At 35.6% G+C, this 22,200-nt stretch overlaps 4 protein-coding genes across 5 annotated transcripts in view; 1 reads left to right on the forward strand and 3 right to left on the reverse strand.

The window, feature by feature from the left end:
* The window catches only part of LOC100180601 (sodium/hydrogen exchanger 9B2), a 9,044-nt gene extending 6,520 nt beyond the window's left edge, over positions 1–2,524 (reverse strand). Inside the window, exons 1-3 of one of the 2 annotated variants that reach the window (XR_003395784.1) lie at positions 2,139–2,524; positions 1,730–1,907; positions 822–945 (exon numbers count right to left, since the gene is read on the reverse strand). Coding sequence is in view for 1 of the 2 variants with exons in the window: in XM_002126786.4 (XP_002126822.3) it covers positions 822–945; positions 1,730–1,864 (259 nt within the window). In the remaining variant the exon portion in view is untranslated. The remainder of the gene's footprint in view (positions 1–821; positions 946–1,729; positions 1,908–2,138) is intronic. The other variant, XM_002126786.4, reaches the window with a different exon arrangement.
* A 3,504-nt stretch (positions 2,525–6,028) lies between these two features.
* Positions 6,029–9,160, reverse strand: dsba (disulfide bond formation protein A). The gene is made up of 5 exons (NM_001190359.1): positions 8,981–9,160; positions 8,644–8,729; positions 7,795–7,936; positions 7,112–7,295; positions 6,029–6,629 (listed from the first exon to the last, which is right to left on the reverse strand). The coding sequence occupies exons 1-5, from the start codon at positions 9,095–9,097 to the stop codon at positions 6,514–6,516; spliced, it is 645 nt and encodes a 214-aa protein (NP_001177288.1). The 5' UTR covers positions 9,098–9,160; the 3' UTR covers positions 6,029–6,513.
* A 518-nt stretch (positions 9,161–9,678) lies between these two features.
* On the reverse strand, positions 9,679–10,836 carry mesp (transcription factor protein). Its single transcript, NM_001078293.1, has 2 exons — positions 10,782–10,836; positions 9,679–10,332 (listed from the first exon to the last, which is right to left on the reverse strand). The coding sequence occupies exons 1-2, from the start codon at positions 10,800–10,802 to the stop codon at positions 9,760–9,762; spliced, it is 594 nt and encodes a 197-aa protein (NP_001071761.1). The 5' UTR covers positions 10,803–10,836; the 3' UTR covers positions 9,679–9,759.
* A 1,603-nt stretch (positions 10,837–12,439) lies between these two features.
* Positions 12,440–22,179, forward strand: LOC100186059 (sodium- and chloride-dependent transporter XTRP3). Its single transcript, XM_026833932.1, has 10 exons — positions 12,440–12,842; positions 13,263–13,495; positions 14,004–14,231; positions 14,992–15,102; positions 18,159–18,400; positions 18,819–18,990; positions 19,460–19,655; positions 20,318–20,477; positions 20,963–21,143; positions 21,578–22,179. The coding sequence occupies exons 1-10, from the start codon at positions 12,560–12,562 to the stop codon at positions 21,803–21,805; spliced, it is 2,034 nt and encodes a 677-aa protein (XP_026689733.1). The 5' UTR covers positions 12,440–12,559; the 3' UTR covers positions 21,806–22,179.
* Positions 22,180–22,200: the final 21 nt, after the last annotated feature.

Consider the following 22,200-nt stretch of genomic DNA (forward strand, 5'->3'; position numbering starts at 1 on the left):
TCACGTCTCTGTAGCACCAAATAACGTACGTGTTCTACTTTGTAAGATAATAGTTGGGGTTAGCCTTGCAAGCCGTTGGTTTCGTGGCTCTTGTTTGCTAAGGGGGCAGTCGAAGGAATACTATATAGTAGGGTGGGGGAAGATTGGACACCTTTAGCACATAATAACCAAATATCCTGATCGTGTTTTAAACAATTAACAACGATCTATGGGAGCCGTGAAGATAAAGTGTTATAAAAAATCGTTCAATGTTTGTTTACTACCAAATTGGAGGAGAAAATAGATTGAAAAGGTGTCCCATCTTCCCCCACCCTACTATATCACATAATAGAGTACTGTGGGCTAATACGGATACCGTTAGCGTATAGTAGGGTGGAAAATTATGGGAAAACTTTTTATTCTATTTTTTCGTCCCATTTGGTAGTAAACAAAAAATAATTAAAAAATTATAAAATCGTAACCCTACGACTCGCATAGATCGTTGTTAATTGTCCAAAACATGATCAGGGTATTCGGATATTCTGTGCTAAAAGTGTCCCGTCTTGCCTCACCCTAACCATAAAAAAGCCCATACTTCCTAGTTGTATTTATATCAAATAATAATTCGCTTTTAATAAAGTCGTCAGGATACGGTTATAAGTTTCCTTAATTTTCCTTGTTTACTACAAAATGGGACGGTAAAAGATAATGAAAACAGACCTCATTACCACAATTAATTTTTTTAAAACTTTAAAATGTGCGATCTATTCGTCACGACTACTAATAAATTTATCATTTTTTATTTAAACATGTTTTTAAAAAAACGTTATTTTTTAACTTACCATTATTCTTTTTGTCCCCATCTACCACGACAATCTTGCCATCGTCTTCGCCAATAATGCTTGAATCATTCGAATTCATTGAAATTAAATGCTTCTTCTCGTTAATATCACTACCTTTGGTTAGCTAAAACGAAAAATAAACGTTTAAATTAACTGTGATACTGCGTGTAAGCGCGCGTGCCTACCTAATATATACAGTAGGGTGGGGAAAATGGGACACCTTTTATATCTCTTTTCTCGTCCCATTTAGTAGTAAACAAAGAACATTCAAAGTATTATAAAACTCTATCCTTACAACTCCCAAAGTCCATTGTTAAATGTTCAAAACACGATCAGAACATTTGGATATTGTTTGCTAAAGGTGCCCATCTTCCCCCACCCTACTATACGTTTGTGTATTTTCAAAAGTTGTTTATATAGCGGTCGTTTTTAGTATTTTATACCACAAACTTATTATTCAAACTTTGCTTCAAAACTATTTCCTTTATCTAACAATAAACTTAGTAAATTATACCACTCCAACGGTTTGTTAAATCTAGTATAAAATCTAACCCCTTTATGGAATTCATTTAATACAGGTAGACATGCCCGATGGATAAAAATACTTCACAATGTGTATATATATATAACAGCTAAACAGTCAGCCACGCATAAAGAAAAACGATAAAATAATACTAAAGTTACTTGTATTTTTTTATTCAGCCAGTTAGGATAAAAATGGGCATCTCCCTGGAAATCGGGCACGAAGTGTATACGAAACAGAAGACCCGGTTTATAACGGCTGTCGATGACCGCCGCGCAAAATAATTTACTTTTATCGCCATTCATTCATTTATTCATTCATTCATTCATTCATTCATTCATTCATTCATTCATTCATTCATTCCTATAAAAATAACAAAACTAACCGGTGGTGAAGAATCCGAGAGTGAGGTTTCCTTCACCATGCCTGATGACGTCATGTTGTCGCTGGGGTTAAATGATGACGTCATGAAGACATCTTCACGCTGGTCCATGGGAAGATTAATCTCATTTGAACCCATCCTTGTCCAGAGTTCTTGCTGTTCAGCCAGTGCGATCAATTATCTAGCAAAAAAAAAACAATTTTGATAAAATTAAAAAATAAGTTGTTTTTTTTAATTTTTAATATAGCTTCAACTATTCCCTAAACCACAACAATAAATCGGCATTTACGGTTAATTTAAAAATAAAAAACAATCCCATATATAAATATAGTCATTGCCTATATATTTACACACCAATATATATACATATAAATACATGTACATATAGGTGTAAATATTCCACCTTTTTTACCTGGGCGCGAGTAGGTGTTAGTTGCGTGAACTGTCTAAGCGAATGCCGACCTTTCGACCTCGAGCCAAGCTTTATTAAGTTGGCGTATTAATGAATGTTTGCCGAGCCGAATAATTTGTTTTAATAAATTCTCCGTTTAAGGTCGGGAGAGAAATTTGCGCTGTATCGTTTGCACAATCCTTTTAATTCGTGCCCAGTCTTGTTTAATCATTCCACCTGTCGTATAGCGTTGCGATACAAACCGCAAGTTGTTTTCGACAGTCGGGAACCTCTTTCTTACTCATGCCTCCGTATTTTTTTACCTATTTCTTCAATGTTATACCGAGAGTTCATTGTCAACAGTATTGGCTCAATTTACTACACATAATACACCAATCTTTTGAAATGACGGATTTTGTGCCAAGTTCAAAGGGTTCTGTATATAGGTTCTATATTGTAGGAGTAATGTTTTGGACGATTCCACGGCCATGTTTGATTGGTTTCTCTCAATTGAAATGGTTCGGCCATAGCCCAATATTTAAATGCGGTTGCATCGATTATTTGACATTACCACGCCTAGCAACGCGTGCAATACTCCGTATTTTGGATCGTATTTGCCCTACAAGTGTTTTGAATGTTTGGATATTTGAAGTTGGACAATCAAACTATTGAGTTTTAGGTGGGTGCTATTATTTTCCAGGTCTTGGGGTAAAGATACGTTTATAATTCTAATAACGCATTATACGGTAGTGGGTTAACTCGGGTTTATATTCCAGTACTCAGGCGTGTCTTGCCTAGGACACCGCCTATTTGTGATATAGTAGGGTGGGGGAAGATGGGACATCTTTTCATCCCATTTCTCGTCCCATTTTGTAGTAAACAAAGAACATTTAAAGAATTATTAAACCGTATCCTCACGACTCCAATAAACCAAAAAAAAACGATCAGGATAATTAGATAATATGTGCTAAAGGTGTACCGTCTTCCCCCACCCTATTACATACAGGTTAACGCATGCGAAAATGCAAATTCACACGCCTCATTGCGAAATTACTATACAGGGTAACATACTTAATATTTGTGGGTTTCGGTGCAGTTTTTTTGCGCAGCATTTCAAGTGCGCTTATCGGTAGTAGTGTTGCAGCGGTATCTCTTGAAACAAATAAACTAACATTTGCCCGTTCGTGACTTGTGTAACGTACAATTTTCTGCAAACCCAATCGGCAAATATTTTTTGTATGAGGAGCCGCTACTGACGTCAATAACTGGCAAATAGTTGCTGTGTTAAGGAGAGTAATTAATTAATGGTTTATAACCTTTTAGTTTGCTATGAGAAGCCCATGGTCGCATAACATTGTTCGCATAACATTGCTCGCATTTGAACTATTAGGATGGGAAAAGATGGGACACATTTTTTATTCTATTTTCCTATCCTACTTAGTAGTATACAAAGAACATTCAACGAATTATAAAACCGTATCCCTACGACTCCCATAGACCGTTGTTAATTCTTTAAAACACGATCGGTGGTTATATTACGAATCCTTAGTCTAATTTAAAAGGATAGGGATTTAAATCAGTTACGATGATTCACTGAATAAATACACGGATTATGGAGTATTTTTTACTCTTCACGGATCAAAGAATGAACGGCTTAATTCGTGACAACAGAAAATGCGTTATCGCAAATAAAATGAGACGTAATGATACGACATACTATCTTATGGTTTGACGTCTGGCGACTGTCTTCTGTATAGTCTGGATATTTGATCGAGGTGTGAATATATTGACCAAAAGCCTGAAACAACTGGTTAATTAAAGCAGGGTGATATATAAAGCTGTAAAATTTACAGTATGGCTTCACACAGTGGCACTGCAATCAAGATACTAGATTTATGACTTATTAAATAGCGAATTTGAAAGTGGCCGGCCTTTGCCGCCAGATCAAAGTGTTTTTTGCAAGTATCTGTAAATACGAGCAATAGCTTCTGATTTATTGTGGTACTAAAATGTTTGCGATCAACAGACATATAGTTAATCGAACGGCGCGTAATCGTTATGTGGCGAGTCCTGAGTTATTAACTGACATATTCTGTGTAACGGTTTTGTTGCTAAAACAATTTCATTATTTTAATATACGATCTTAAAAGACAGATGTTACACACATTTTTTCCAAAAAGATGTTACATACATTTTTTCAAAAAACCACACATAATTAAAATCTCTTTTATAGAGCATATAGTATTGTTGGTTGGGGTAAGATGGTCCGTGTCATTCTTTTTCTCGTTACATTTGGTAGTGAACAAGAATATTTATATAAACATACAGTAGGGTGGGGGAGATGGGGCACCTTTTAGCTCTATTTTTTCGTTCAATTTAGTAGTAAACAAAGAACATTCAAAGAATGATAAAACTTTATCCACATCACGACTTCTATATACCGTCGTTAATTGTTTAAAACACGATCATAATATTAGAATATTATGTGCTAAAGGTGTCCCATCTACCCCCTCCCACCCTATTATATAACCGTAGGCTATCTTTATGGCCATAAAAGCTAGCTAAATTATAAAACTTGACCAGTAAGCATTGGATATGCTAAAGGTGTCATCTTATTCCGCAATACTATATATAACGATACCACACAGTACTTTATAACTATATTACCGACCAATCCAACGTATACGGTAGCCTTTGAGAGATGGTGATTAATACGAAACGACTTAAATTAAAAATCACCCTTTCTACAACAATAACTAAAAACTCACTGCAAGTAGTCTGCTATATATATGTGAATACAATACACACATTACTATATTGGCGGTAAAAATACCCAAACATACATATAGTTTCTGTAGGTAATATTGTAGGTAACACAGGTTTAATTAGCAATCTTCAAACCATAGTTTTTCGATCACTGTCGTGTTTTTTTAGAAGCGATAAGACATCTTCAACCGGCTAAAAAGTTTTAAGCCGATTTATTCCAAAACAAGAGAATACGACAAACATTTGTATTTACGTGTGCGAAAATGGTACGTCATAAGTTTTGTGTCAAAATAATATACACAGTTACTGCGTATGTATATATGTCGTAGATATATACATGCTATAACTTATCTATTTTTGTCGCCACTCGTATCCTAAAGGTTATGGATCATATGAAGTACGTTACCCTCGCGCGTCGTTATGTAGGCAACGACAGTCGTAACGTTTCATATACGCCTCGTGTCATAGTTTACGAGTTACCATGTAGGCTATTCGACTTTTAAAAGTGACATCTTTTTGAAAATTGTGTTTAAAAGGACACATGCACCTAAAATGGTAACAGCGTCGAGCCTTGAACACGGAACCTCTCCGATATAAAGACAGACGTGCTAATCGGTGTGCTATGGCGACCGATTTCTTATCACACGGTACGTTAGCGCCTCGGTGGTTGAATATTAAATAGAGAGTTGACTCGGGTTATAGTTTACGCTACTATGCAATAGTTTAGTATTATTCATTTCTTACTGGTTTTAATGAACATCTCTAGAGTAACCTGGGATATATTTATCAATGTCAGACAGTATAGTGATTGAATAAATGTAACTTATTTGTCAGCGCGTGGCAACGACATTCCCAATAATAAACGTTTGTTAGAGACTGTTTATTTCTTATATAGCAATCCAGACAATCCATACGGAACCATAGTTTATGGCAATTCTCATTCATGTCTTGCCCAAAACACATACAACCAACAATGGTGGCAGCTCCAGGCATCGAAGCCGAAGCGCTTTTAGTTACAATGCAAGCCCTCGAACCAGTGTGCCGCAGTAATGCTTCAACCCAGTGGCCTCTAATGTGTTTGCCATTACAAAAGCAAAATCAAAAACCTACCAAGCTCCAAACTGTGAAGGACTTCCATAACGTGTTGAGGCAGAGTAAATGCATTGAAAATGTTATAACCCGACAATAATCCAAACGACCACAATTTACGATTAAAAACATTTTATTTGATTTTTATATACCAATAATTGACAAAGCGTACAACAAGTTTATCCAACAGCAGAATGCATGAAATGCTTCGTTCTGCCACCTTCATTTAGTTGCATGCTTTATCAATTGATCAATAATTAATATTATAACTTACATAGGTGATTTGTAATATAGTTGGGTGGGGAAAATGGGACACCTTTTCCCTATTTGGTAGTAAACAAAATTTTTAATAATTATAGAACCGCATCCTCGTGACTCCCAGAAATCGTAGTAAATTGTTTAAAACAAGATCAGGATATTTGGATATTATGTGCTAAAAATATCCCATTTTCCCCCACCCTACTATATAAAGTGCATAAAAAGTAAATACATCTTAAAACTGAGGGTTTTAGGCTTGAAACTGTAGTGTCGAAGGGATATGTTATTGTGAAGGCATGGGGTATTTTTCTGCCACTTTTGCAAAGATATTTTGGAAAGCTGCAGGTTCTTGTGCACCAGAGAACACAGGGCAGTCATTGATGATAAAATAAGGAACACCTGTTTGTATGTAAGTGTTAAGTAAAAGTAGCAATGATAGAGTTGTATTTAGAAATACATTGTTACTCCAACCCAGTAATCACTGATGGATTGTCCAAATTGACAGCCATTCAAAAAAAATCCTCCCAAAAGTAATCACCCTCAAAGTAACATACATCGTAACTCGTAAGCTGGCATGTGTTGTTAACCTGATACCTTCTGCTTAAAATGTAAGTTCTGACACAGTAACACTGTTGTATGGCTATTGACTTAACGGGCTAATAGTCACTGATAAATAAAATATTTGCCTCTAGCCCAGGAGGATACGGGTTCAAAGCTCAACACTGCTACCTTTGTAAATTTAAATCAATGGGCAAATATCAAATGATAGGCCAGCAAAAGGTGTATGAAACAGATCATCCATGTTATTACGACATTTGTTGCATTGCCACACAGGAATAAATAAGCTTCCTACATTCATTCAATTCCAATACATTGCTTACCAGAGACCCCATTAGCTGACCACTGAGCGGCTTTTCTTTTAACAGCAGCCAAGTTGCTTTCATCACTTATAAAACTTTTCACTTCCTCCCTGTTCAAGCCGCATGTTGCAGCTACAGTGGATACTGTTTCCACATCAGGGTATTCCCCATCAGTAAAATAACTTTTGAACAGAGATTCTTGAAGCTGTGAATTATAATAATAAAAATCTACAAATTTAGAATACTATATGTTTTGTAAATACAGAGTTTTTTTGCCTGAAAATAACTTGCTTAATATCAGATAAAAATTAAAAAAAAAATTTATATTTTTCTAAATGGCCACTAGCTCTCGTTTTTGGATTGTTAGGTGTTCTATTTGCGATAAACATTGTTTAAAGTAGTCCAGGAGGCCTATCATATAAATTATGTATTGTGTTAAAAACTATAACACTTGGAGAATATGACACAGGGACACATTGTTTAATTATATGATGGCTAAGAAAGTAGTTAGGCATGAAAATACACACTAATATATCCACACATAAAAAATACACACTTAAGAAGGCTGTACACAGTATCCGGCATGCGAATTCGCTTGCGAAGTCGTATGCAAACCCATTATCGAGTTTCGCATGCGGCAGCGAAATACGGACAAAACGGATGAATTCCGGGTACTGTGTACAGCCACCTTAAACCATCCACACCTGAGTTTGTATTGAACCAGATGGATCTTTCTTGATAGCAAACTCCAAAGCACAATGTCCAAACAATGTATAAGGGTATCGTGGTTGTTTGAAAGCAAATTCAACGCCAACTTTTCTCCCAACATTTATCAGTCTTTGTGCTCTGTATTGAGGTGACAATAATTTTTTGTGAACAGGGAAAAAACAGTGCTTGTTTTAAAATGGCTTTTAAAAGAGTAAAATGGTTTTTAAATAAATAAAAAAAAGATGTTTTATTTTTTAAGTTACATAAAAATAAAAGTAGTAGTAAGTACTGAACAGATGTTGCTGAACAAAGTTCTCATGACACATTTTGCTAAATTATAACTTGATAATAAGGTGTTTAGTCCTGCACCAAATTATATACTACAGTTACTGTAAGATTCTATTTCCACAACATCTCACATTTTTGCTTAATAATTTTTGAAATCCACAAGTAATAATTTCCCTTTAATTTATGAGGAGGGTGTTGTTATTGTGGTTGTGAATTTGTGATTTTCCGAAAGTTACTGCACTATATGGTAATACTAGGTTATGCAAAAAACAATTGTGGATATCAAAATACACATATTGATACAAAATAAGAATGGAAAATACCACACAATTTGCGTTAATGTATACAGAAATAGAAGACACTACACTGTTGCAATAATACAAATAGAAATATAAGCCGACAATGAGATAACTTAAAAAGAAGAGCGCCAGACCGTAATTGTAAATTTGTAATCAGAGACAGGGAATAGGTTGATCATAACAGTTACTATTAAACCCAGATTAGGAAAATATAGCCAAATTTTTAATTATTAAAGAAGGGAGAGTGGTTGAACTGACCCTGGTGTATGAGGTCCAAAATCTCCTTGCTTAGCAATGCCTTCTAAGGGCATGTTAGGTCGTAAAAGAAAGGGCTCCCATGTAACCTGATAGAGATAATAACAATTTTAGAACTGCAATTTTTTTTTTTAATTTTAGAACTGCAATTTCACTTTTGTTATAAACCATGGAAAAACCTAAATTATTAAATCCTTGATTCAAACACTCGGCACAAAAAAAATATGAAATAAAAACATCAACTATCTTTTTCAATTTTTATTCACTCCTTTTTTACAATTGACTCCTAGCTCCCATTTTACCTCATTAGCTGTTTTGTATTTGACCACTGTAAGAGTACCTTAAACTTATATTCGTTTTCACTGGCTTTCATGGCAGTTTCCAAGTTCCTTTTCCCAACCCAACACCATGGTCACATGATATCAGAGACGACACGAATATGCAAAAACTTGGACATTGTTTTCAGTTGTAAGTATGTAACAGTGATACTATTACTATATAAACGTGTGTTCTACTGTTTCTGTATAAATAATGTTTGTAAAAATGGTGCCAGTGAAGAATCTGCTCCTCACCTTATTTGCTAACCACTAACCACTAACTACTAACCCATAAGTTAACTACTAACCCCTATAGGTATAACCACTACCCTCCTAACCACCAATCTCTAACACTTTCCACCAGCCTAAGCTGCTATGTACCGGATTCTTCACTAGTGCCGACAAAATAATGAAACAAGACTACACAACCCAACACTGTGCTACACTGCTACGCATACGTTAACCGACATAGCCGTTACATTAACATACAAAAACAATAATTGAATTCAAAAGAAATGGCGCTGTCGCAAAATTGCTGAATCACCGTGATAAGGGATTATAATTTTGTTTCACACAGATATCATCTATATTTTAAATTTCTTGCATTCACTGGGTTGGAAAGATAATTATAGACACCAATTTTGTATTCCATCGACAAATAGTGATCTTTTGATGGCGCTGAAATACTATTGCACTTCTGTTTTTAAAAAGGAAATGAAAGTTTAGAATAAAACTGTTTATTTATTTTAAATGCAAACACTTGTCAGCAAATTAACCATAAAATGACGGTATTTACGTTCGACTACGTTTTTCCTTCTTGTAATAATTTCGAAAGAGTGTGTATGTAAGAAATAGATTTCCTTAGAATTTGGACTTTTGACGGATTATCATTCCGAAAATAGTGATCTGGTAGGTGGTGCTTCAGAGTCATTAACTGTTCAGTAATTTTCTGCATTCTTAACCGTTCTCTTTCACTAGCGGTTTGTCGCTTTGATTTTAATTTTAAAGTCCGATAATATCGATTTTTTGGAACACAAGAGTCTGGTTTTTGGTTTGTATGCTGTTTGTTGAGACACACATTGGTTAACGGGTTTCTTTCGTTACGTTGCTTTCCAAACGCATGACGGTGGGTGTTTGGAAACTTTGGACATTGCTCCTGGCTATGATAAATATTTGCGTTGTTTCTGGTAAACGGTCGAACCTGTGAGGCTATAGAGGGATAAATGTTTTCACTACTCTCAAGTTGTGCGTGTTGTTGTGCAGTTGTAGAAAAAACATCAGTTTTCTTTACAAGTTGCTGTTCTTGGAAATCGTTACTGTCGGTACCGCATTCATTTTCTCGTAATAATTCCATCAACCAATCATCTATAGGATCCTAAGCAAACAAATTACATAAGGTTTAAAATGACTGTGCAAAAAGCTCGTCATGGTTTATGTAGAACTGTTGGAACGTGGATGCCGTTATGACATAATATTCCGTACATATAGTAGGGTGGGGGAAATGGGACACCCTTTTAGCTTATTTTTTTCCCCATTTATCCCCAAAACAATATTCTCACGACCCATAGACCGTTATTAATTGTTTAAAACACGATCAGGATATTTAGATGCTATGTGTTAAATGTGTCCCACCTTCCCCCACCCTACTATATCTGCACTTTAGTTTTACAATTAACACCGCTTTTCAGACGTGAAAATATGGTATATAGTTCTTTGAACATTATTAGTCTACAAAACGAGGCAATAAGGGATATTAAAAAATGAACCATCATACCCAACTCACTATATTCGTTATTTTGGAAAAAATTGTACACGTCGTCTTACCTGATGCATACTGAGTTCCATAATACAAGTTTCAAATCAACCTGTTTTGTTAAAATGTTTTTGTGAATTACATAACCACACGATTCTGAATTACCATTATATCTGTAGGAGGTGTCTAATTAGTTCGTTTATCGCCGCATGAAACGGGCAAAGTCATTATCGCCTTTAAGTTTCAAAGGCGAAATATCCGTCGCTAATGACTTGTTGTGACAATTCTATTCGCTGGATTTTCGTAATTAATCACATTTCAAATGTAAAATCTGATGCATCAGCAAATTTTGAAGCTGGACCGTTCCTGTAACGCTTTTGTTTGGTCAGATAATACGACGCAAGTATTTTATGATATACAAACAAACAGCCTGTTTCCATTAGCCATATAGTTTATTGTGGAGTGATTGACAGAATTGCGATGTTGATTTAACGATGATTGTTTTTAAAACAAACACAAAGTTTACTGTGACATTAGACCCACATTTTCCGAAATCTTCCCACTGAAAGCACTGCCGATTCATAATTGATTAATACTTCAGTTTTGGTGGGAAACTGTCAGTGAATGAATCAATGTAACTTACTTTATTCTCGCGTGGCCGGAAAACGACAGTCGTTTTCACACGGGTGCTCTGTATTAGCTTACGAGTTACCATGTATGTTACTTTGTGGGTGTCTACGTTTTTGGAATTTTTCCATTTTTTGTGGCTGATAAGATTGATCGAAAACAGGGGAATACAAACTTCGACAAGTATGACTTATTTGTAGTCGTGTATTTGTACGACTTGTGCGTATATCAAATATTATTCACTAGCAGTTGAAGTATATTTGCTCACATGATGTACAATCATAGGATACCCCCGACAAACTTCTGTGTCTGCTGCTGTATACTCATTACTTCCAAGTTAATTATAAACGTTGTCAATACAGAGACACTCGCAAACAAAGCCGCCAACAATATGGGACACTGATATTTTTATTAAAGTCTTGTTACCTAAAATAGACACTTTATAATCCCATGAAAATACATGAAAGAGAATTTGTCTAATGTTGTAAAGATATAGCCGAGTTTGCGCTAAAGTTTGTATGTATGTGGTTTATCAATAAGCATGGTCTAACGACCGCCGCGTTTTCGGTAAGTCGGGTTTATCGTTTTGGAGCATCCATAGGATCTTTCCCTACAATAGGAGAGCTAAATAAACCTTCAATTATGATGACTTCGCAAAGTTTTGTTCACCGTCCATTTTTAAAGGTCTACTTATATAAGTTGGATATTTGGTTTGCTCAAATACGACTTCGGTTGCACAAAGAACATTATATGTGAATGCATCGGCTATGTAAAGGTTTAGGTGCGGTCTTCATTAGGATCAGTGTGCAAACATGTATTTAGTAGAGCGGGGTCATACGAAGAAGGAGACGGCATCACTTATAAACGAAGTTGGGTTTAAAATAGCTGAATAATCATTTATCAGGAGTTCAACGGTAAACTTTGATAATTTGTGAAGCTTATAAAAAGTTAGGGCAGGCGGTGGGACGTTTTCTATTTTATTCCAATGGAAACAGATGAAACGTTAAGCTTGTATGCAATCTTCGTATAAGAGAATACGAAAAATACCGATTTGTTGCAATAGAATGATTAAAAATGCATATTTTTCTTCATATTTAATAAGTATAATTTTATTTTATAGTTTTATGTCGTTTTTTTAACTTTCGTGAATTGCTAATTGTTTGTAATAAAATCTGGTGTATCTATCCATCTTTGAAGTGGTTCGCACTTGGATGAGATAAAAATGTCAGAAAACGGTTACAGCACCAAAAACGAGTATGAGAACCCGGCTTTCAAAAATGACGATGAAACGGAAATGAAGGATTTCAAAAAAGATGATATTGAAAAAGCATCAGAGGTTCCGGATGGTTACGATATCGGCATGGGACGTCACGTTGAACCGGACGTCGAGGGGGGGAGGCCCGCATGGGACAACCAAGTTCAATTTCTATTGGCTTGCATAGCCTATGCTGTGGGACTTGGCAATATTTGGAGGTTTCCTTATCTGGCGCAAACGTACGGAGGAGGAGACGATAATGTAGTATGGAATGAATGTCTTGTTTATGGCAGCGACACGAAGCATGGCAACGACAGTCGTTATAACACGGGTATTCTGTTTACGCACACTTTATGAGTTACTATATGTATATATGTAACTTGGTGGGTGATTACTTTGGGGAGAGTTCATTGTTTTGCGGTAAAGTTGAAATTTTCTATGATGAGAGGCAGTGAATCGCTTTACCACGTCGCAAGACTTTTGGGCAATATGTGGAGATTTCTAGTAAAAAACTTAACTGCATTTTTACATATTCTGTATTCAAGCCTCTTATTATAAGAATAAGCGAAAAACTGACAAACTTATATACGATTTAAACCTACAGCCATACACAAAAATTCTCAGTTCTGTAAAGGTTAAATTCTCAGTTCTGCAAAATTCTAATTCACAGGCGCTTTTCTCATTCCGTACATACTCATGTTAATCTTTGAGGGAATTCCTTTATTTCTACTCGAGTTGGCAGTTGGACAGCGGTTAAGACAAGGTGCGATTGGAACGTGGGTCAAATTCCACCCATACCTCGGCGGTATCGGCATTGGAAGCATGGTTGTATCGTTTATGGTTGGCCTCTACTACAATACCATCATAGCTTGGTGCTTCTGGTATATTTGTAACTCTTTTACGGTAAGTTGGAAGTATGGTGGATTTATAAGTAGGTATATATTAAGGTGGGGGAAATGGAACACCTTAGCACATAATATACAAATATCCTGGTCATGATTTCAACAGTTAATAACGGTCTATGGAAGTCGCAAGGAAGCGTTTTTATAAATGTTATTTGCGTCCCACCAAATGGGACGGGAAAATAGAACGAAAATGTGTCCCATCTTTCCCCACCCTACTGTATTAGTTGGATCCGTCATCGTGCGGCCATCGCGCGTCTAACGCCGGGGTTATGAGTTCGAGGATCGACGTTGTTATACCGCTTTATGGCGTTATGTGTATGTGTGGGTTGGAGTAAAATGATCTACGTCTAGATTCCCCTTTTATCGCCCTATTTGATAGAAATAAAGAACTTTTGGAAAACTATTTACCCGTATTCTCACGACTGGAAAAAAGAGCGGTATTGTAGCTTTTAAAACACGATTGGGAAGTGCGTGATATTCAAATTTGCTTAATAATTTTATACCAGGACCCTTTGCCGTACGCGAAATGTCCGCTGACCGACAACAACACAGCGTATGTGGCCGAATGCGAAAACAGTGGTGTCACGGATTACTTCTGGTACAGATCGACTCTCAATGTCAGTGCAGACATGGACCATACTGGTGGTCTTGTGTGGTGGGTGGTCATATGCCTCATACTCGCATGGGGGCTGATATGGGTAACGATGATCAAAGGAATTGAGAGTTCAGGAAAGGTAGGATATTCACGAAAACTTTTCTCAGATTAAAATTTCCATGTTGTTTGATTAAATGGTTTATTAACAATTGTTGTTTTGTGGCTATATTCTGTTTTTAAGTTAAAAATATTTCCAAATCTTCGCTAAATCGTATTCGAAGAGACAAATAAAGTTATTATTATTATAATATTGTTTTTGTAGATTTCTGTTTTATCCATAATCACAGTTTAAAACTTACTAAAAGACGTTAATACAGACGGAACACCCAGTTTCGCGTTAATACTCTCACAAATTAAGGGCAAGCGGGAGTGCCCAGCTTATCGAATACTAATCTTACTACGATTACTGAGTTGTTTATACTTATAGGCAAATTTAAACGACGAGTAACGTTCTTTATTACAACACAATAAAAATGCGATAATTACAATGTAATTATATATCGTGACAAAAAGTTGAAATTCGTTCGAAACGATAACACGCGTGGTTTGAGTAAAATGATCATCACCTATTTATTGCTATATACAGCAGAAGAGTTTATCCCAGAACCCGGTTAGGGCTCAATAAACAGTATACAGAAGTTTACCGAAAAAGCGTCCTATCGGTTGCGAGACCATTTGAACCAAAAGTGCAATTAATTTAATTTGTTTGTTATTCGAACTAATTTATAATTCCTGGAGCTCAGGCCTCACAAATACATATCTGATGCATTAACCCAATATTCAACCACTAAGTACGTCGTATATAGTTTGTTCAGATAAATTAACACACTGATTCACAGGCAATGTACGTCACTGCTACGTTTCCATATCTCGTGTTGTTCATTTTCCTGGTTCGAGGGTTAACGTTAAAGGGATCGGGAGAAGGCGTCAAGTTTCTTTTCACACCAGATGTGAGTGTTTTACATTTTCGAGTATTTTACAAGACCTAAATGTTATACAACTTTTTTACAAGATTTAATAGGGTGGAGTACGATGGGACACCTTTTCATTCTATTTTCTCGTTCCATTTGCCGGTAAACAAAAAACATTCAAAGAATTATAAAACCGTATCCTCACAACTTCTATATGCTGCTGTTAATTGTTTAAAACACGATCAGGACATTTGGATCCCTTGTGCAGAAGGTGTCCCATCTTACCTCATATTAGTATATGAGTAGTATTTTTTAAGAACTAAAACTATAAAAACTACACTATAAGCCTCTATGGCCACGGGTCTTTTTATACTGTATAATTTATACGAATGGGTTTAGCAGTAGCGCTCCTAATATTTTTATGACTTCGTTTTGTCTCTAATTCTACATCTCTTTCTTTTATTAAGTTTGACCTTGCCTATACTTTTTGAACAGATAAATAACTTTTATAATTATTTTGTTTTGAATTTAGATAAGTCATAACAAAAAAGTTTTCATCGTTAAAAAAGACGTACAAAAAAGTTTTCATCGTTAAAAAAGACGTTTTCATCGTTAAAAAAGAGGGTGGGGTAAGATGGGACACGTTTTCATTCTATTTTCTTGTCACATTTGATAGTAAACAAAGAACACTTAAAGAATTATCAACCCGTATCCTCACGACTCCCATAGACCGTTGCTAATTGTTTGAAACACGACCAGCATATTTGGATATTATTTGCTAAAGGTGTCCCGTCTTCCCCCATCCTACTATATAACAGCTCGAAAAGACCCAATGAATTATTTTTTTAACACGTGAAACAAGCATTTGAAAAACGCTATGTCATCGGAAAATTGATGGACGTTTTTACCGGTTTGTTTTGGCCTCGTAAAACGTTCGGCGGTGGTTGCAATGCGCGTAATGTGAGTTTAATGGCGTTTACAATAAACACTGAGTATATATGAATTGGTCATCTCCGTTTCATATACCCCCTTGATAAACGAACTTGCAAAATAAGTTGAATGCATTAAGCATTTATACAATTTTGTGTCTATTTTCAATGCGTTGGGAAAATACAGGCGTATTTTGAGCCAAAAATAAAAAAGTTAGTCAAAAATTTAATTGATTATAGTCTCATGCGAATAAAATGTGTTCGATTTGTGTAATATTTGCATTTCGGGACACATTGCACAATTTCAGGAATTAGGCAACGTTAAATATCACCGTAGTTTTACTAGTACTTTTCCATAGGTTTTGTTTGTAAAGTTGTGGGGTATACGCTATTTTAATAGTGTGGGCACAGTTACGGCGACTGGCAAATATTTAAACTGTAAAGTCTAATCATCATCGTACAACTTAAACGTAAGGTATCAATGCAAAAAATGTTCCACAATGAATTTCAGTAATGTGAAAAATTACCATTTTGGATAGAATTCGTTATTAATTTTCGTATTTAAAATATATATATAGTAGGGTGGGGGAAGATGGGACACCTTTTCATTCTATTTTCTCGTCAGATTTGGTAGTAAACAAAGAACATTGAAAGAATTATTAAACAGTATGCTCAAGACTCCTAAAGAAAGTTGTTAATTGTTTAAAACACGATAAGGATATTTGGATAATATGTGCTAAAGGTGTCCCACCTATATATTCCACATATAAATCCTGATCGTGTTTTAAATAAATATATCAACGGTCTATAGAAGCCGTGAGGATGCGGTTTTATAATTCTCTGATTGTTCTTTGTTTAATACCAAATAGAACGAGAAAAAAAACGTGTCCCATCTTCCCCACACCCTACTCTAATACTATAATATGATGTACAGAACGGTGTTTACTATTTGTTACCTATACGAAAACAACCATCAAATAATTTAAACAAAAGGTGTATTTTTTCATGAATAGCATCCGCGTTGTCATGGAACAAAATATTTTTCGTGGACAAAAATAACTTAATGGATATTACTCCTGCTATGGTTAATCATTTGTGAAACCGGTTTGCTTGCAAAGTAAAGTGTTAATGTTCGCCGTGTGTACATAGCTGTATCAATGAATAAGAGTAAACCACAAGTCTTAAAGCCTTAAACGATTAAAAAGGGTGGCATAAACTTATTAACGTGTTTACAAAAAAACTTTGAAAAATACATTGTCCCAAAAAATTATGCTCATACACAAAAATATCAATTAGGTTCGAAAATATCGCTTTACTGTTTTGATTGCATTCATAGTCTTTGTTGGTTGTTTCATTCATTCATTCATTCATTCATTAAAAAAAATATATATATATAATATATATATTAATGGTTGCAATAGACGAACCTATACGCATTAATTATACCAGCAAAGAGGCAATCGACTTTATACAACGAACTGAACTAGCACTTAAGTAAATATGAAATCACCCAAGCCACAAATACCTGTTTAATGGCATATTTTGCTGTGACCAACTGAATTTGTGGCCGCTGTACAATTGTTTGTTACGCAACCAAATACTTTGATGTTGTCACGCAAACTAAACTTTGCTTTTACTTTGCAAAATCATTAACACGTTTATCGATAGAATTAGCAATACCTTTTTTAAAGTGCAATGTTGTAAAAGTAATGCCATTTCTATATAGTAGGGTGGATGGGACACCTTTAGCACATAATATCTAAACATCCTGATCACGTTTTAAACAATTACCAACGGTCTATGGGAGTCGTGAGAATATGGTTTTATAATTCCTTAAATGTTCTTTGTTTACCACTAAATGAGACGAGAAAATAGAGGTAAAAGGTGCCCCATCTTTCCCCACCCCACTGTATATATATATATATATATGTTAATACAATGAAAAACTTTGGGTTAAGATGTATACCGATAGCACATAATGTCCCACACTTTTTATCGTCTTTTTAACCGTTTCCAATGATCCTTTTGAGGCGTTATATATAGGGGTAGAGTTTTATAATTATTTAAATGTTCTTTGTTTACTATTAAATGGGACAGTAACAGAGAATAATTAAAAGCATGGATTGCTACACTATTTTTACGTTTTATGTGTCTATTTTCCAACAGATTCAAGTTCTTTCAAATCCGCAAGTATGGTTGGACGCGGCTACACAAATCTTTTTCTCTCTGGGTCTCGGTTTTGGTGGAGTGATTGCATTTTCAAGTTACAACCCGAAAAAGCAAGACTGCCAGCGAGATGCGCTTATTATTGCTTTGACCAATTCCCTAACTTCTATTTTTGCATCTATCGTCATTTTTGCTATACTTGGCTACAGGGCAACTGTACAGTTTGAAAGATGTTTAGACGGGTAGGCATTCACGCAAAAACTACTCTAAATATTTTTTCGATTTTTCTGGTGTACAAAAACGTTTTTTGTTTCATTAATTTTAATACTATTAGGCAAGTTTAGCGGTGTTGACCAGATATGCTGAAAAAAACGTTTACATTATGCCTGATAGCGGTAACAGAATAAAATTACTTATGTATAGTACGGTGGGGTAGGATGGGGAACTTTTTGCACATAATATACAAATACCCTGATCGTGTTTTAAGCAAATAACAATTGTTCATGGAAGTTGTGAGATCACGGTTTGATAATTCTATAATTCTTTGAAAGTTTTTTTTTCACTGCCAAATGGGACGTAAACAAAGAATGAAAAAGTGTCCCAACTACCCCCACCCTACTATATAACTTAATTACGTCAAATAACAAAATATCGTTACAGCAACATTGCGATTATGTCGGACGCATATGACGTACCAGATGGCTATATAACTTACGATAACTACGACATACGTGTTGCGACACTGAACGGTACTCAAAACTGGGCCGGGGAAGTTGTTACCACGAATAGCCTTGGTTTGGCTACATGCGATTTACAAGCGTATCTCTCTGAGGTAAGAATTTGAAATACACGAAAAAGTAGCTTTTCGTATCAAGGGTTGCTAATGATAATGAATGTAACTTATCTATTCTTATGTATATAGTTGGCATCGACAGCCGTTATAACACAGGTGTTCTGTTTCCCACGCCTTGTGCCCGCTTACGAGTTACCATGTATGTGACTACGTGGGCGATTTTTTGGGGATAATTTATTTATTTAGTGTATATTATATGCCTGACCATTTAAAATCACACAAGAGTCTGAGTTAAAGCAATTCCAGGTAAATGCATTGTCCAAAAAAATATACGCCAACAATGGTGGCAGCATTGAGCCTTGAACCCATATTCTCTTAGGTAGACGCGCATGCAGATTAAGCACTGTGCTCTATAGGTTCCGGGTCCTACAATAAATTAAGATCCACATTCTCCCTTACAACTTTAAATTACCCTATACCGCCCAATAATGCAAGAACCCCATGACAGGCATCCCAAGGAACTGGTTTAGCGTTCATCGTCTTCACTGAAGCTATTATCAACATGCCAGGAAGTCCTGTATGGTCTGTCTTGTTCTTCATGATGCTTCTATCACTGGGACTCGGGTCTATGTTCGGTACAGTGGAAGGAGTGGTAACGCCGCTATTTGATCTTGGGCTAAAGGTTCCAAAACCAGTTTTAACCGGTATGTTAACATTTGTGGTCACAGTATTTAGAGCACTCGCCACTATAGATCAGGGTTTCCATGCCTAAATTCTACTACCATCGTATCTGTATGTATATCTTTGGGCAATACACTTAACCACAATTGCTTTAATCCAGTGATCCCTTATTTATGGTCTGACCGATTTTTTATCAGTTATATATATATACACCTATATATTAGGATGGGGGAAGACGGGACATTTTTAGCACATAATATCCATATATCCTGATTGTGTTTTAAACAATTAACAACGGTCTATGGGAGTCGTGAGGATATAGATTTATAAATGTTGGATTGTTCATTGTTTACTGCTAAATGGGACGAGAAAACAGAGTTAAAAGGTGTCCCATCCCCCCCCCTGCTGTATATATATATATCTTATATTATATGCCTTGGTGTTATTTTTAGATATTCCATTTATATATATATATAAAATAACACCAATTGACACGTGTGGTAATTAACTCGTAAGCAGTATAGTGTGCGGAAAAACATAACACTTATTTTTCACATTAATTGTCCAAGTACTAATTCGATCAAATACTTTAAAAATCACACATACTTACACGTCTAGTAATTAACCCGTAAGTGGGTAACTCGAAAGTGGGTCTAATATAAAGTAATCTTTGCATTTACATTAGGATGTGTTTGTCTTATTTCGTGTGCCATCGGCCTAATCTTTTGTACAAGAGCTGGGAACTACTGGGTGGACATTTTTAATAACTATGCCGGTTCAATACCATTGCTAGTGATTGCGTTCTTCGAAATTACTGTCGTTTCGTGGGGTTATGGACTCAAAAAGTAAGTTTATATGCATCTGTAATTTTATGACTGTAAAATATAGTTGACACTTCGGGGTAAGACGAATACCGTTAGCACACAATATCCCATATTTCTTGGTCGTAATTTGATTGGTTTAAAAACGTTGGTTTAGAGTATACAGTTATATAAATTTTTTAACACTGTGTTTAATACCAAATGGAATAATAAATAAGAAAAAAAATTCGAACATTTCACTCAACCTATATTATAACTTGTTCTTTTACTATAGTAAAATATAGTGATTATATATAGTACTGTGGGGGGAAATGGGACGCTTTTAGCACATAATACTCAAAATTTCCAATCCCATTTTAAACAGTGAACAACGGTCTATAGGAGTCGTGAGGATACGGTTTTATATTCTTTGTTTATTGCCAAATGCGACGAGAAAATAGAATGAAAAGGTGTTCCATATACTCCAACTTACAATATAACTTGTTTTTTTTTTACTATAATTACATTAGATTTGACGAAGACTTGGAATGGATGTTTGATAAACCACAATCGATCATTGGTTGGATTCTGTATTACTACTTCCGACTGTGCTGGTTCATTATTTCACCAGTTATACTACTTGTCGTATTCGGTGCCTACTTATACACAACTGCGACGGGGCAGCTACAATACAGTGCCTGGGTCGGAGACGTGAGTACAGAGTTGTAAAATATTTTGGAATTGTATAAATAAGTTTGTCTAGTTTTGCACAAATTTGGTTCTACTTTTAGATCACATATGAGATTTTTGTTCATCAACAATTTTTGATTTTTTGTTGTTGCCTCCGCCGTGGCTCGCAGTAGTTAATGTGTTACATCGTAACCAAAGCAAACTGTAGTTCGATGCTTGATGCTTCAATGTTATGTAAACACCTTAATTGACAAGAAATATAGCAATCACTGAAAGAACAAGTTAAATGAATAAATCAATGTAACTTGCTTTATCTTCGCGTGGACGACAGTCGCTATAACACGGGTGTTCTGTTTCATACATCCCGTGCCAGCTTACGAGTCACCATGTGTGTTACTTTGATGGTGAAGTTACATAGAGTTCTCCAAATAGTCAGCTTTACGTTTGCTTTTCAGGGAAGTCAACAGATGCTGGATTATCCTTGGTTTGGAACGATGGTGATTATTCTTCTTATCGTGCTTCCGTGCGTTGGCATTCCTACAGTCTGGTTCTACAGAATCGTCAAAGTAAATTGCTTCAACGGCGAAAAGCCAGAAGGTATTCTCGTGGACAAAGAAAAAGGCTTCAAAAACTTTTTCTCTGAGTTACTGCCGTGGAAAAGATTTGGTTGCTCGTCAATGTAGGGACAAACCATATGCCTTGCTGTGTAAATGTTATTCGTCCTCATAATTATACAGCGGACCAACTTTACATGACAATAGAAACACTGAGACAATAGCACCTTTTTTCTACATGGGCATTTTATAAATGAATGACTATACCATGTAGCAAATTTGGCTACCTCATCTTGCTGTGTGGTTATGAGTAAGTTTATTTTTGTAGAAGGTGTTCGTAAACTAGTTTTTCTTAATTTGAAAGTTATACGTTAAAGCTTGTAATTAAACATTCTTATCGTTTTAGCAAGATCAAATACGTGTACTTGATAACATCCCCCACGCACATGTGTTGTAAATTACAAACATTCTCAATACAAATAAACATAAGTACGTGGTATGAATGTTTTGTAACGTCTGTTTTT

Source organism: Ciona intestinalis, chromosome 3 (genome assembly GCF_000224145.3).
Source record: "Ciona intestinalis chromosome 3, KH, whole genome shotgun sequence".
In the NCBI taxonomy this organism is placed as follows: Eukaryota; Metazoa; Chordata; class Ascidiacea; order Phlebobranchia; family Cionidae; genus Ciona; species Ciona intestinalis.